The 15214-nt window shown below is 36.4% G+C and overlaps 1 protein-coding gene across 2 annotated transcripts in view; it reads left to right on the forward strand.

The window, feature by feature from the left end:
- The window catches only part of LOC109223223 (zinc finger CCCH domain-containing protein 5), a 9059-nt gene continuing 4644 nt past the window's right edge, over nucleotides 10800–15214 (forward strand). For both annotated transcript variants that reach the window (XM_019387443.1, XM_019387451.1), the window contains exons 1-5: nucleotides 10800–11370; nucleotides 12667–12819; nucleotides 12946–13083; nucleotides 13270–13428; nucleotides 14639–14731. In XM_019387443.1, the coding sequence (XP_019242988.1) occupies nucleotides 10993–11370; nucleotides 12667–12819; nucleotides 12946–13083; nucleotides 13270–13428; nucleotides 14639–14731 (921 nt within the window). In that variant the 5' untranslated portion in view covers nucleotides 10800–10992. The remainder of the gene's footprint in view (nucleotides 11371–12666; nucleotides 12820–12945; nucleotides 13084–13269; nucleotides 13429–14638; nucleotides 14732–15214) is intronic.

Genomic DNA, 15214 nt, shown 5'->3' on the forward strand with positions numbered 1-15214 from the left:
TCGTGACACCTTCTAAACTCATATCTATCTTTTGTTATTTAAATAAATACAACAAATCATAAATCTATATTATATTCATATGAGTCGGTAAAAAAGTTAAATTCGTAATTGAATCTTTTATTAATTAAGGTTTTAATTATTTGAAAAATACTCAAGTTATCGATTATTCTTTACTATATTAGTTACCAACTTATAATTACTTAATACTTTTCTTTTAAATAAAAAAATGTAATTCAAAACCGAGTTATTATAAATAATATCTAATATTTTTCACACACGCGCGCGCGCGCACACACACACACACACACACACACACACACACATATATATATATATATATATATATATATATATATCCTAACTGTTATGTATCATAGTTAACCCTTTTGAGCCTGAAATCTTGTTCTTTGGCAACCACATTACAAGCTTTACCCAATTGTTTGAATTGACCATATATTTGAACTTTTTCACCTCTCATGAGCACTTGAATTGTAATGAACCTTGAAAAGGTTAAAGTGTGGGGGTGGTTGGTTTGGCTTTTGAGTGGAGCTAACGAAATAAGGAGAAAAGATGCACTGTTTTGGAAAGTAAGAGCCACTTGAATTGAAAAAAAAAATATAGTTATATTGTTGTGAAAACTATTCTTTGATAGTGGTGACTCTCGATATAATTGTGCTTAAAAAAAAGTATGGGGTAATATACATTGAGGTGAAGGAAGAGTTTTGGTTTGACGTAAGGATGGGCTTGAGTTTTTAAGTATATGTATTAAAGTACTTAAGGGAGGTGTAGTCACTCATATCCAAATGTAACCTACCCGACCCTCATCCTATATTACAACCAATTAAAGTCCTACTTGATCCTAGACTGAATGAGCTCGATTAGTAGATTAATACACTACGGGCAAGCCTATGGTGCATCGTTTGTGGCATATGAATATTATTTCTGAGAGTGAGTGAATTCTTTCTATCTTTAGTTCCTAAGTGTCTTAAATTTTATTCTGTGGAACTACTCTCTTTTGTTGTGTGAGGGAACTTGGTTCATGAAGGAAAGGTCATGTCATTGACCTCTATGTTAGAGTGAGTGGGCGAGTTGTGAATAATGCATGGTACTTTTGAGTCGAATCTTGAGGGTGGGATGTTATGATAAGGTGCTCAGTCTACTTTAATTATTCTTGGCATGGTGTATCAGGGAGGTTGTTTGATGAAAGGTTATCCCTAGGTAAAGCGTAGCTTAAATGCTCGAGGACGAGCAATGGTTTAAGCGTGGGGTGTTGATGTTAGGCTAGAAACCTGTGTTTTAGTCATAGTATTACATTCCAATTACTGCATTTTTACGTGTGCTTAAGCTCAAATGATAGTGAATTATACTTAGTACGTGTTTTATGCCTTGCAGGAAGTGGTCCCCAGTTCAAAAGTTAATTTGGACTAAATCGATCAATCTGGAGCTTTGAAGTCTGAGTAAAAGCCCAATACATTAAGCCGGGATCGTGTTCGGAGGTCGTGTACCAAGTCTGGATGTCAAAATAGGATGAAATAATTTCACTCTGAGAAAATTACACTGCCGCGCCACACTACACCAAGCTTAAAAGCCCAACAATCCCCCCACATGAATGGAGAATGGCTATAAAATAAAGGAATACACGAACGGGTGTGTGTCTTACATGCAAGAATTAATTTCATCTGGATAAGTAGGTTTTCCTTTGAACTTTCTGTAGTGAACTTATATCGGATATACTCGGTCAATCAGTAGATTTGATATATTTGAACCATCGAGCTTTGTTGTACACCTAGACAACATAAGTCACACAATCAATCCTTAACCATCTATGGTTCTCACGGTTGTGTTCGTTTCAGCCATGAACACCCCCCGGTTTCATGAGTGCTGAGAGAATGGGATTTTACTTTCATCCCCCTTGAAGCGGCTTACACTTTACACTCACATAGGTGATTTCTAAACATATAATCCTATAGACACACTATCTGGTCATATCTTGGCAGACTTAACAAATCATTAAAAAGCTTTAAGCTTTATTGACTCATTAAAAAGCCTTAATGCTTTACCTCGATTCATGAACATTGTCTTCATCACGAGAATGGGTTGAGTTGTTCGACAATGTTGAACCGTCATTCATAACTTTGTTTGATCTCTTTGAAACTAGCTCATGGGATCTCTAGTCTGCTAGGTAGATTTACCGCCATGATGACTTGTCCTAGACCTTAACCCCATTATGTGATGATCTTTCAACTGCCTCTATAGATAAGCCTTTTGTAAGTGGATATGACACGTTATCTCTTGACTTTACGTAGTCAATCGTGATAATACCACTAGATAGTAGTTGTCTAACGGTATTGTGTCTCCGTCGTATATGACGAGATTTTCCGTTATACATAACGTTCCCTTCCCTGCCTATTGCCGCTTGACTATCACAATATATACAAATAGGTGCCAAAGGTTTGGGCCAAAATGGAATATCTTCCAATAAATTCCGGAGCCATCCAGCTTCTTCACCGGCCTTATCTAAAGCTATGAATTCAGATTCCATTGTAGAACGGGCGATGCACGTTTGTTTGGATGATTTCCAAGACACTTCTCCACCCCCCAATTGTGAAAACATATCCACTCGTGGATTTAACTTCAGATGATCCGGTGATCCAATTTGCATCACTATATCCCTCAATCACGGAGGGATATTTGTTATAATGCAAAGCATAATTTTGGGTACATTTCAGATACCCCAAAACTCGTTTCATTGCCATCCAATGTATTTGACTGGGATTACTTGTAAACCGACTCAGTTTGCTAATAGCACATGCTATATCTGGTCGCGTAAAATTCATGATATACATCAAACTTACCAATACTCTTGCATAGTCCAGTTGTGAGTCACTTTCACCTTCATTCTTTTGAAGTGCATAACTCACGTTAATCGGAGTCTTGACAATCTTGAAATCTAAATACTTGAACTTGTCAAGTAATTTTTCAATGTAGTGAGACTGTGATAATGCTAGACCTTGTGGAGTTTTATGAATTCTGATTCCTAAGATCACGTCAGCAGCTCCCAAGTCTTCCATGTCGAATTTGCTAGCCAACATGCGCTTAGTAGCATTTATATCTGCCATACTTTTGCTCATTATCAACATGTCATCAACATATAAACAAACACTGACTTCATGACCTGGAGTGCTTTTAATGTAAACACATTTGTCACACTCGTTGATTTTAAACCCACTCGCCAACATTGTTTGGTCAAATTTGGCATGCCATTATTTGGGTGCTTGTTTAAGTCCATAAAGCGACTTAACAAGTTTACACAATTTATTTTATTTACCAGGAATCACAAAACACTCAGGTTGTCCATGTAAATCTCTTCCTCCAATTCTCCATTTAAGAAAGTTGTTTTAACATCCATTCGATGGATTTCAAGACCATGCACGACCGCTAGTGCCACTAACATCCTAATAGATGTTATCCTTACTGGAGAGTAAGTGTCAAAGTAATCAAGGCCTTCCTTTTGTCTATAACCGTTGACAACAAGTCTTGCCTTATATTTGTCAATAGTGCCATCAGCTTTTATTTTCCTTTTAAAGATCCATTTTGAACCTAAAGGCTTATTTCCTGGAGGAAGATCAACCAATTCCCATGTATAGTTATCCAAAATTGATTGAATCTCATTATTGACTACCTCTTTCCAAAACGCTGAATCAGAAGATGACATAGCTGCTTTAAAAGTTTGAGGCTCGTTTTCAAGCAAGAATGTCACAAAATCTGGTCCAAAGGAAGTAGATGTTCTTTGACGTTTGCTACGCCTTGGATATTCTACACTTGGAGTATTTTCCTTTGGTTCTTCCCGAGGTCATTTAGGTCTTTCACTTAACGACTCGCATTCAGTTTTATATGGATAGATGCTTTCAAAAAATTTGGCATTATATGATTCTATTACCGTATTAACATGAATTTCGGGATTATCGGATTTATGAACCAAAAACCGACATGCTTTCTGTTTGTAACATATCCAATAAAAATGCAATCTACAGTTTTTGGTCCGATTTTAACCCTTTTAGGTAAAGGAACTTGTACCTTTGCAAGACACCCCACACTTTGAAATATTTCAAGTTGGGTTTTCTTCTTTTCTATTTTTCATATTGAATAGATTGTGTTTTGCTGTGGGGTGCTCTATTGAGTATCCGGTTAGCTGTAAGGATAGCTTACCCCCACCCCCACCCCACCCCCACCCCACCCCCCCAAACTGTGCGATAATCCGGAACTTATTAATAAAGAATTCATCATTTCCTTTAATGTCCGATTTTTCTTTCCGCAATTCCATTGGATTGAGGTGTGTAAGGTACAGTAGTTTGATGGATAATTCCATATTCCGAATATATTTCTGCAAACAGAAATTCATATTCTCCACCCCTATCACTTCTAATCATTTTGATCTTTTTATTCAATTGATTCTCCACTTTATTCTTGTATTGCTTAAATGCTTCAATTGCTTCGTTCTTACTATTAAGCAAATAAACATAGCAATACCGAGTGCAATCGTCAATAAAAGTAATAAAATACTTTTTTCCACCTCGAGACGGTGTCGACTTCATATCACAAATGTCAATATGAATTAAGTCTAAAGAACTTGAATTCCTTTCAACAGACTTATAAGAATGCTTTACAAACTTAGATTCAACACATATTTGACATTTTGATTTATTACACCCGAATTTAGGAAATACTTCTAAATTAATTAACTTACGCAAGGTTTTGTATGGACATGTCCTAAACGAATATGCCATAAATCATTTGACTCCAATAAATAAGAAGAAGCTGGAATTTTATTCATACTGTCAACAACCATTACATTGAGTTTGAAAAGGCCTGACGTAGCCTTTTCCAACATACATTTCATTCTTGCTTACAACAACTTTATCAGAAACAAATACACATTTGAATCCATTCTTCATAAGTAAAGAAATAGAAACTAAATTCTTCCTAATAGTAGGAACATGAAGAACGTTGTTGAGCGTTAACACTTTACCGGAAGTCATCTTCAGAAATATCTTCCCATAACCTTCAATCTTGGTTGTTGCATTATTTCCCATGGAAAGCTCTTCTTCGGGACCAGCAGTAGAGTAAGTCGCAAATGCTTCTTTGACAACACAAACATGTCGAGTGGCTCCAGAGTCAATCCACCGCTCCTTCGAATTTCCAACTAGGTTGCATTCTGAAAGTATTGCACACATATCATCAATGTCATCATTCTTCTCCACTATGTTGGCTTGTCCCTTGTTCTTATCCTTTTTCGGGAGACGACAATCAGGGCTTTGTGACCAACTTTTCCACAATTGTAGTAGTTGCCCTTTAATTTCTTTTTATTCTGCTCCTTAGTCTGTCCAGAAGACCTCTTCCTCTTCTTACTTTTTGGAGCAGTCTCCTCAACGATATTAGCTCCCATGATTGTTGAGTTTCCACGAGACTACTTCTCGATTGTTTTGTTGTCTTCCTCAATCTTGAGACGGGTCACGAGATCTTCCAACTTCATTTCTTTGCAATTGTGCTTAAGATAGTTCTTGAAATCTCTCCACGAATGAGGCAACTTTTCAATTATTGCAGCCACTTGAAATGCTTCATTCACGACCATACCTTCAGAAATAAGGTCGTGAAAAATAAGTTGAAGCTCCTGAACTTGGGATCCAACAGTTTTGCTGTTTATCATTTTATAGTCTAGAAACTTGGCAACCACGAACTTCTTCAAGCATGCATCTTCAGTCTTGTACTTCTTCTCAAGTGCGTCCCATAATTCTTTTGAAGTATTCATCGCACTGTACACATTGTAAAAGTCATCCTCTAAAGCGCTTAAGCTATAGCCTTTGCAAAGAAAATCTGCATGTTTCCACGCCTCAACAATCATGAATTTCTCGTTGTCCAGCATGTCCGCAACTGGCACTGGAGGTTCTTCGCCGGTGAATTTCTGCATACCAAGTGTGGTAAGCCAGAAGAATACCCTTTGCTGCCATCCCTTGAAGTTGGCTCCAGAAAATTTCTCCGGTTTCTCGACCAATGGAACAACAGTCCCGCTTGACGAGGCTATCGTCGTTGCCGCAACAGCGAAGAAGAATTTCCATTATCAATTGCCATTTCTCACTGTCAACAACAGAAGAGTTCAATCAATGGCAAAACCATAACAGTAAACAATACTGTAATTAACAATAAATAGTACGTATGATAAATAAATACCGAAGTTTTTATATACTGTTTCACATAAAACGATGAAGTTTTTATGTTCTTCAAGTCGTTTTCTGAATTTCAATATTCTGATGAAGTTTTTATATCTTCAAATCAGATAGTAAAATTCAGAAGAAGTAGAAAACCACACAGGTTTTTATCTCCACAAACAGAATACAGAATATAATAAACTAATTTCCTTAAGATTGTTATTCAATCTGTATTGCTGTAATAACCAATAAAAATATTAAACTTTCTGAAATAGAAATAGAAACAAAAAGTTAGTAGAACCAGTTTGACGAAATAAATTCTGGAAAACAGTATTGGAATAAATCGAGCCCACTGAATACACAGTGTGTCCTTAAGGAAATTATTTCCCTCAAGTACTCGAGGTGCAGGAATATATCCTCCCAGGATAGAACGATTTAACTCACCAGTGTATTGGTACCAAAAACTCCGGTAAACTTCGAACCACTCAATGGTCGTAAAACACATTGGAAAATATTGTGCAGAAAAAGAAGAAGATAATCAGAAAATTTTGTATGTAAAGATTCTGGGATTCAAGGCATATTTATAGACCATTTGACACTGTTTCTGAAAAGGTTTACAACCTTTCAAAAACAGCCATAGAATCGATCTTTGACCGAAGCCGAAGCCGAAGCCGAGCGAGCGACGACGGCGGCGGTGCGAGCAATTGTATATATACCCATCAAAATTATTTTTTTCCTCCAATATGGGATGATGTCCCTTTGCCAAGGAGAGAAACTCAAATATTTCATTTACCCTCCATTTTCCATTCACCCTCTTTAAGCTACAACAAGCTTAAAATCCCAACATTCTTTACCATTGTTTTTCAAGAAGATTAATAATGATTTTCCACATATCTAAACCGCAAATTCAAACTATCGACTTACCAATTGGATGTGGATGTATCTCATGAAACGAATTTACCACTACAATCATAAACTGCTCAAAAATGAAACTAATCTTTCTATATTAGTGTATTAACTTCTATACATACTGGTATTTAATTGGCAAAAGAATTGAGAAGAAAATTTATTCCACCTTTAGATGGAGCCATGAAGAATGATTTCGGAAAAAACACTAAAGGAAATGAAAAGGTAAATTAGTAATTTCCATTAATGGCAGCCTTTCTTCTAGCATGTTTGGCCAAGCTTCTAAAATCAGTTTATTTTGAGAAGTGTTTTTCTCAAAGGTGTCGAAAAGGGGTAGAGGAAGGCCGAAGAAGTATTGGGGAGAGGTGATTAGGCAAGATATGACGTTCATTGAGGACATGATCCAGGGTAGAAGAGTGTGGAGGTCGAAGATTAGGGTAGTTGGCTAGTAGGTAGTCGAGAGTTCCTCGTTCTTTTTAGTAGTATTAGTAGCTCCCTTATTTTTTTCGTTCGCTCTGTATATCGTATGTTCCAGTCTGCATTTGTTTGATGCTATTTTCTGTTACTGATTTTGTTGTTGTTGTTGTTACTATAGTTGTCTTTTCCCCCCTTTCATTATCGTCCTTCGTCCCTCTATTTTTTCTTTCTTCTTCCTCTTTCTTCTTCGTCTTCTTCCTTTCTCTCTTTTCACTTTTTCTTGAGCCGAGGGTCTATTGGAAACAGTCTCTCTACCTCGCCAGGTATGGGTAAGGTCTGCGTACACACTATCCTCCCCAGACCCCACTTGTGGAATTTTACTGGGCATGTTGTTGTTGCTTTTCTCAAAGGTACTTTTTAAAAAAGTATTTTTCGTGAGAAGCAGTTTGTGTTTGGCTAATTAATTTGAAAAGCACTTTTGAACAGTAATTAGTGTTTGGCCAAGCTTTTGAAAACTACTTGTAAGTGTCTTTTTCTCAAAAGTACTTATCAGAAAAGTATTTTTTGAGGGAAGATACTTTTTTTCGCTTCTCAAAAACTGCTTATGTTTCTCCTCAAAAATACTTTTTTTCCTTCTAAAAGCTTGGCGAATCATCACAAATTTTGGCCAAAAATTACTTTTGGCCCAAAAAAAAAGTTTGGCCAAACAGGCTATTATTCAGTCAATGTTCAAAAGGTTCTATATTGTGCACATTAACACACAGACCTACATGTTTGCTCAATAAGTAGTTACTAATAAGTCTATGTCTTATAGCCTGTTCGGCCAAGTTTCTAAAACCAGTTTATTTTGAGAAGTGCTTTTCTCAAAAGTACTTTTAAAAAAAATGCTTTTAATGAGAAGCAATTCATGACGCAAATACCAGAAGCACTCTACTCGGAAGCCATCTTAATCTGTCGAAGGACCAACCACCTAAGACATATAAAAAAAGAAGAAGTACGTGTTCCATATGCTTCAGCAGTAAGAAGTTTGTTGTATGCTATGGTTTGCACTAGATTTGGCATAGCCCGTGCAGTTAGAGTTGTTAGCAGATACATGTCAGATCTAGGAAAGGAGCATTGGGAAGGTGTAAAATAGATATTGTGATATCTCAAAGGCACATCAGGTATGACACTTTGTTTTAAAAGGAGCAATATTATTTTACAAGATTTTGCTGATGCAAATTTAGGCAGCGATCTGGATAGTCGAAAAAGTACCACAGGCTACGCGTTCACCTTGGGTGGTGGTACTGATTTTAGTTGGATGTCCAGACTTTAGAAAAATGTTGCGCTGTCTACCACTGAAACAGAGTACATGGCAATCTCAGAAGTTGGAAAAGAGATGATTTGGCTCAAAATTTTTCTTAAAGACCTGGGTAGAGAGCAGGACAATTGTGAGCTTTTCAGCGATAGCTAGAGTGCAATTCATCTTGCCAAGAATCTAGTGTTTCATGCAAGATCGAAGCATATCCAGTTGAGGTATCATCATATCCGAGAGTTGATAAGTGAATAAACTCTTTACTTACGAAAGATACCAGGATCGAAGAACCCGTCAAACATGTAGACCAAAGTTGTCGGTGTTGACAAATTGAGACTGTGCACTGCCTCAATTAGCCTTCAAGACTGATAATGTGAACGCGTCACCAGAGAATATCAAATCTTCTTTTAGTTTCTTTCTTGATGTAACATATGTTACGAGGGGGAGACTGATGGGAGCAAACCTTGTTGTATGTGAAAGAAAGAAAGTAGACAAAACAAAAGAAAGAAAAGTCAAAGAGAGAAGAAAAAGTAGTATGAAACATAATGATAGGCGGAAAAAGTCATCTTTGAATTCTTTTTTCTTATGACGTAAGTGATTACGTGGGTAGGGCATTCAAATACGTATAAAAGGGGTCTGCCTTTTCATTAGTAGATCATCTTTTCTTTTTTTTCAATTAATAAAGAGTTATTCTTTGTATGGCCGTGGAGTAAGCAAAAATTGCCAAACCACATAAATCTTGTCTTGTCTTGTATTATCTTGTGTAATTTTTTATTTTTCTCTTTTAAATATTTTTTACCTCCTACTTTGACACGCTTCCCAACAACCATTATTTCAAGAAGAATAATAACAGTGCTTTTCCACTAATCTAAACTGCACAGCCAAATTCTCGACTTACCAATTGAAAGTGGGTGTATCTCATGAACTGAATTTACCACTACAAGCAGAAATTGCTCAAACGATGAGACTAATCTTTCTATATTAGTTTATTAACTTCTATACATAATGGTATTTAATTGGCAAAAGAATTGAGAAGAAAATTTATTACACCTTTAGATGGAGCCGTGAAGTATGATTTCCGGAAAAAAACTAAAGGAAATGAAAAGGTAGTAAACTAGTAATTTCCATTAATGGCAACCTTTCTTACTCACTCGATGTTCAAAAGGAGAGTGTTTGTATTTCCCTAGATAAATGTTCTATACTATTTTGCACATTAACACACAGACCTACATGCTTGTTCAACAGGTAGTTACTAAGTATGTCTTAATGTTCTCTTTTGACCTGCCCAAAGATTATTAAGAGGAAAAAAATTGAAAAGTTTAAATAGTTTTGCACTTATAGAGGAAAGTACGTGATTTTATTTTTTATTTTTTAATAATAAATTATGAAATTAAAAATAGTGCATAAATAGTTAAAAAGTTTCTCTAAATTGGAACACAGTAATTTCTAAGAAGTATTTTCTCTTTTAAGATGGCAGATATCATGATGTCAAAAATAAAAAAAGAAATTATTAACGTGTCACCCACCCCCTTGCGGGCAAAGTGCAGCAATAGTTACGTTAAAGCCCACTATTTAAAATATATCCACAATTTACAATATATTTAAAGATTAATTAATTCATCGAAACTTCAGGACTAAGTATCATGAATTCGAAAATTCAGGACCTAATATCCTAAATTTTTGAGCTGCTAATTTAAAATTCAGGACTAAATATCCTAAATTTTTGAACCACTAATTTAAAATTCAGGATATAAAATTCTAACTTCAGGATATATTTTTCAAACACATAATGTCTTGAATTTAAAATACAGAATATAACTTCAAGATACAATTTAGAACTTGAGGAAACGATATTCCGAAGTTTGAATTTTATGTCCTAAAATTTAAGAAAAATTAGCTAATATTTTAATATATTTTAAATTATAAATATATTTTAAACAGAGTTGCTTAAAATTTACTCACGCATGTCATTTACAGCGGTGCGCTTCTCTCTGGGTTAATTTTCATGTCCGTGTCTTTTCCTTTTTTCATTGCAAATTCGGAAACCAAAGTACAACTTTAAGCAAAGGTGCTACTATGAAATGTATGTATTGATCAAATTTCAGAAGGTGAAACCAATTTCATTTCATACAAACCATTGTACTGGCACTCTATTGAAACCCTAGACGTATGACGGAACCGATATCAATCGAAGAAGACGACCAGCAAGTATCGGAACTTCAACAATGTGGCGCGGCGGCGGCGATATGCAAAAATCGAAAGGAGAAACGGAAGTTGACGAAGAAGGAGAAGCGGAAGCAGAAAAGGAAGGAACTCGCCGAGAAGGCGCGCCAGGAAGAGGAGGCTAAGCTGAATGATCCGGAGGAGCTTCGCAGGATTCAGCTGGAGGAGGAGAAAGAGAAGGAGAGATTAGAGAGAGAAAGGACAGAGTTTGAGGAGAGAGAAAGACTCTTCCTCGAAGAACTGGCTCGAAAGAAAGCTCAAGAGGAAGAAGAAGAAGAGCGACGGAGAACAGAAGATGAGGAAGAAAAGGCGAAACAAAGCCAGGTACAAATTCTTCTTGCCAAACGCACTTTCACATTCTCTCTGTTAGCTTAGAGAAATATATGCAGATGTATGCATCGAATAGTTATTTAGTTTTAGCAGTCAACTTTGAGTTATGTGGACTGTGCATTAACTTTATTGGTCATGTTTGCTCATTAACCTGGTTAGATCAAATAGGCCCCAAGGCTTTGGTCTAAGCGTCACACGTGATGTGTGGGTTATATGCGCATACAGGTTCAGGTGCCACTGGCCCTTAGGGATTTATCAGTTATAACAAATAAAATTTCGAATATAGTGCTAGCACGTTGGGAACTAAGGTTACTAGATGATTGTACAATGGACATTACGTGATGAATAACAAAATTGAGGTAGTAATGAAATTAGTCATAGGTTTGCTAGCATTTTTTTGTTTATAAAAGGAAATGCGTAGATCGTTGTACGACAGTTAATTTTAAGTCAAGCGTAGAGAATCTTGCATTGTGGGACTTGGTTGAAATTTGAAGCAGTAGGAAACATTTTGGTGGGTGCTTCATATTTTCTAGAGACGCAAAAATAGGCAGTAGTTTAACAATGACCATGGTGCAGAGAGAATGTGCATGGGAGTTGGTCGTTGCAGAAAAATTATAAAACCAAACTCTTCTATTTTGGTTTCAACATTTGGAACAAGAATATGTCTACATAAACCGAGTGGAAAATGTAGCATATCACGTGCTTCTTTGATTGCATAAATTAGTTTGTGCTTTCCAGATTATTGACCTTAGCATACAGCGCACAATTATGTGCACAGGTAGTTCTATTGTCGTTGTAGCAAGGTTTGGTGAGATATGTGTGTGAATGAGTGTCTTTTGTTTGACATGCATAACGATTCAGGTATTGGTCACTTGATCTAAATCATCACTGTCACCCTGTTTAACATGGTGAACAAACTATTGCTTGCTTAGTTGCAGACAGTTCTGACATCTTGTTTCGCTAACCTTTATTTTTTATTTTTTTAATCAAGTGAGGAGTAGTTTCGTTAAGAAATTGGAAACTCTCATATACAAGAGGTATACTGAAAAAGGAAGAACCTACAAAAAGACATGGATCTATACAAAAACTCCCGATCTTCAATTGTTTTGTAAATCTTTCACTGTGGGTGTTCGAAGAGTTTAGCAGCATATGCAAATGTCCCTTTGACTACCCCCCCCCCCCCCCCCCCCCCCCCCCCCACAATGTAGACCTGTTATGTCTGTCTTACATCTTTAAGTGCTGCGATTTTCACGATTCACTGATATTTTTGTATACATGCAATCCTAGCAGGTTGCTCTTGAGAATGAATCAGATGGAGATGACGAGTGGGAATATGTAGAAGATGGGCCTCCCGAAATTATATGGCAAGGAAATGAGATAACTGTGAAGAGGAATAAAGTGAAAGTAAAAAAGAAGGATCCCAATCATGTGATTGTTAAAGAGGTACTGATTTGTAGTTCTCTATACTATGTGTATTTCCCAAAGCCATCGTTTGTCCTCTTTCAAAATCCTATCACCTAGTGATTGCCAAAATAGATGGAACGTAAAAGCTGTCCTTTGCCGGTGCAGGATCCCAATAGGCCAACATCCAATCCACTGCTTCCACAATCTGAAGTCTTTGCTGACTACAAGAATGCTTCATCTCTTTCAGCACAGCAGTTGTTGGAGAATGTTGCTCTACAAACTCCGAATTTTGGAACTGAGCAGGTAGACATCTACAAATCCTAATTAGTAATTAGTATGTCCTTTACTGAATGTAGATCTGCCCAAGTAATGATGACATTTTGTTTCTATTTCTTTAACGTAAACTTCTATTATTCAAAATAATTACTCTCTTCTCTCCTCTCATTTTGTCTATCATGACCATCTGCTTTCTTGGTTATCACATGGCAGGATAAAGCTCATTGTCCTTTCCACCTAAAAACTGGGGCTTGTAGATTTGGTTCACGCTGCAGTAGGGTTCATTTTTATCCTGATAAATCCTGCACACTGCTCATGAAGAACATGTACGCTGGACCTGGTCTTGCTTGGGAGCAGGATGAGGGGCTTGAGGTCTGTTAGTGAAGTCTTCACGTGGCTCTAGTATCCTGATTTTGGTTGTTGTCAATCTTTAGTCGTTTTCAGTTACTGCATTTCTTTGGAACTTCTATTATTATTGGTCAGTTCTTACTTAGGCTTCTTATGCTTCTCAATACAAAAGCGAAAAAGCACTAATGTGAGTGGTAATAGATAAGTCTTTCAGTTTTTGGGTGTGTGTACCTTTTTACTTCTTTACTTGCATCAGTACTGGATCAATGTTGGTTGTCAATTGTCAGTAATGAAATATGATGTCAAGATGTGGCTGGAACACTAATCCTCTTTTTTTTTTTTCTGTGTGGCTATTTTCTTGTTTATCGAATTCACTCTTCTTTAAGTGTGTAGAAGTTTTCTGTTTGTTCTTTAACTCCCTTAAAACAGAATATCTACCCTGAAAATTATGGAGGTACGTGTTTCTTCCGCGCATCAGCTGGAGACTCTTATCGAGCTCTGTGTCCTGTTTTCCAAAGTGAGCCAAAGAATCATGAATGTAACAGTTGTTGTATGTTTTGTGATTTCTATATCTTGCATTTCTTCATGTTATTTACCCTTCTGTTTTTGGTAATAGAGAAAAGGAAGACCGACAAGAAATTATTTTTTAATTGTATTTGTGCTGCTTTTTTTGCATATATACAAGAGTACAAGGTATTACTACTGTATCCCATTGGTATTTTTAAAGATAATTTATGATTTTCCATGTGCTTGGCTCATGAAAAAGAATCAGGCCCGCATGTAAGGGATCATACTGTAGACTTGATTAAGTATAAATAATAGTGTGCTTTCTCGAACAACTTAAGTTTTCAAATGAGATGGTCACACACTTCAACAGAAGCTATTAGTTTTAGTAAAGTTGAGGGTTATTAATGATCTTTAGACAATAGTAGGCTGTCCAGGCTAAATGTTAAAATTCTGGATTTTCCTTTATTGGATTTAATTCTTTATACCTGCATAGTCTTTGTACGTACATGAGTGTGGCTACTAAATATTTTTGGGTAGTTTTATGTAGTTTTAATCCGCAAAACCTTAAGAGTCTTTCTGGTTTTGGCTTATCATAGAGCTTGTTGGTAATCCGTTGAATATTTAGTTGTTAAGTACTTGCTAGTTGTATTTGAACTTCTATTTATATTTCATATACTATGCATATGGTTATGCAATCAATTGTGGTCCACTGTTCTTTTTTCTACAGTCTACAGATGAGGAAGTTGAACGCAGTTATGAGGAATTCTATGAGGATGTTCACACGGAATTTTTGAAGTTTGGAGAAATTATAAATTTCAAGGTAGTTACTTCTCTTTCTTTCTGTTGTTGCTACTATGTCCTCAATTTAGGATGTAACTTCCAAATCAGTGACAGCGGGGATATTCTGTTTGAAGTGAGCAGTGTCCTTTCCTACTCTTTTAAAGCATTTTGCACATAGTAAAAACTTACAGTTTCACGACTCCTTGATGAAAGAAGGATGATTTCAAAAGCTGAGTTGTTGAGGTGCCTTACAATACTCTAGCCTTTTCTCTTAGGTATATTTGGTTGCCAAGGAAGCAAAAAAGAAGTATTAAAAAAGTTAGTTACTTTGCACTTTAGGTGCGTTTCATAAGCAGGAAAGTCATGGGAAATCGTAATGACCTTCCCATAGAAAAACTTCCCTCCAACATTAGTCCTGCAAAAGTTGCCGGATTTCTGAACGGAAGTGGTTCTCTCTTACTTTTCTTTTTGTTTGGCGAAACATGTGCATGAAAATTACACCCCCCCCCCGCCCCACACACAC

Source organism: Nicotiana attenuata, chromosome 1 (genome assembly GCF_001879085.1).
Source record: "Nicotiana attenuata strain UT chromosome 1, NIATTr2, whole genome shotgun sequence".
NCBI classification, from domain to species: Eukaryota; Viridiplantae; Streptophyta; class Magnoliopsida; order Solanales; family Solanaceae; genus Nicotiana; species Nicotiana attenuata.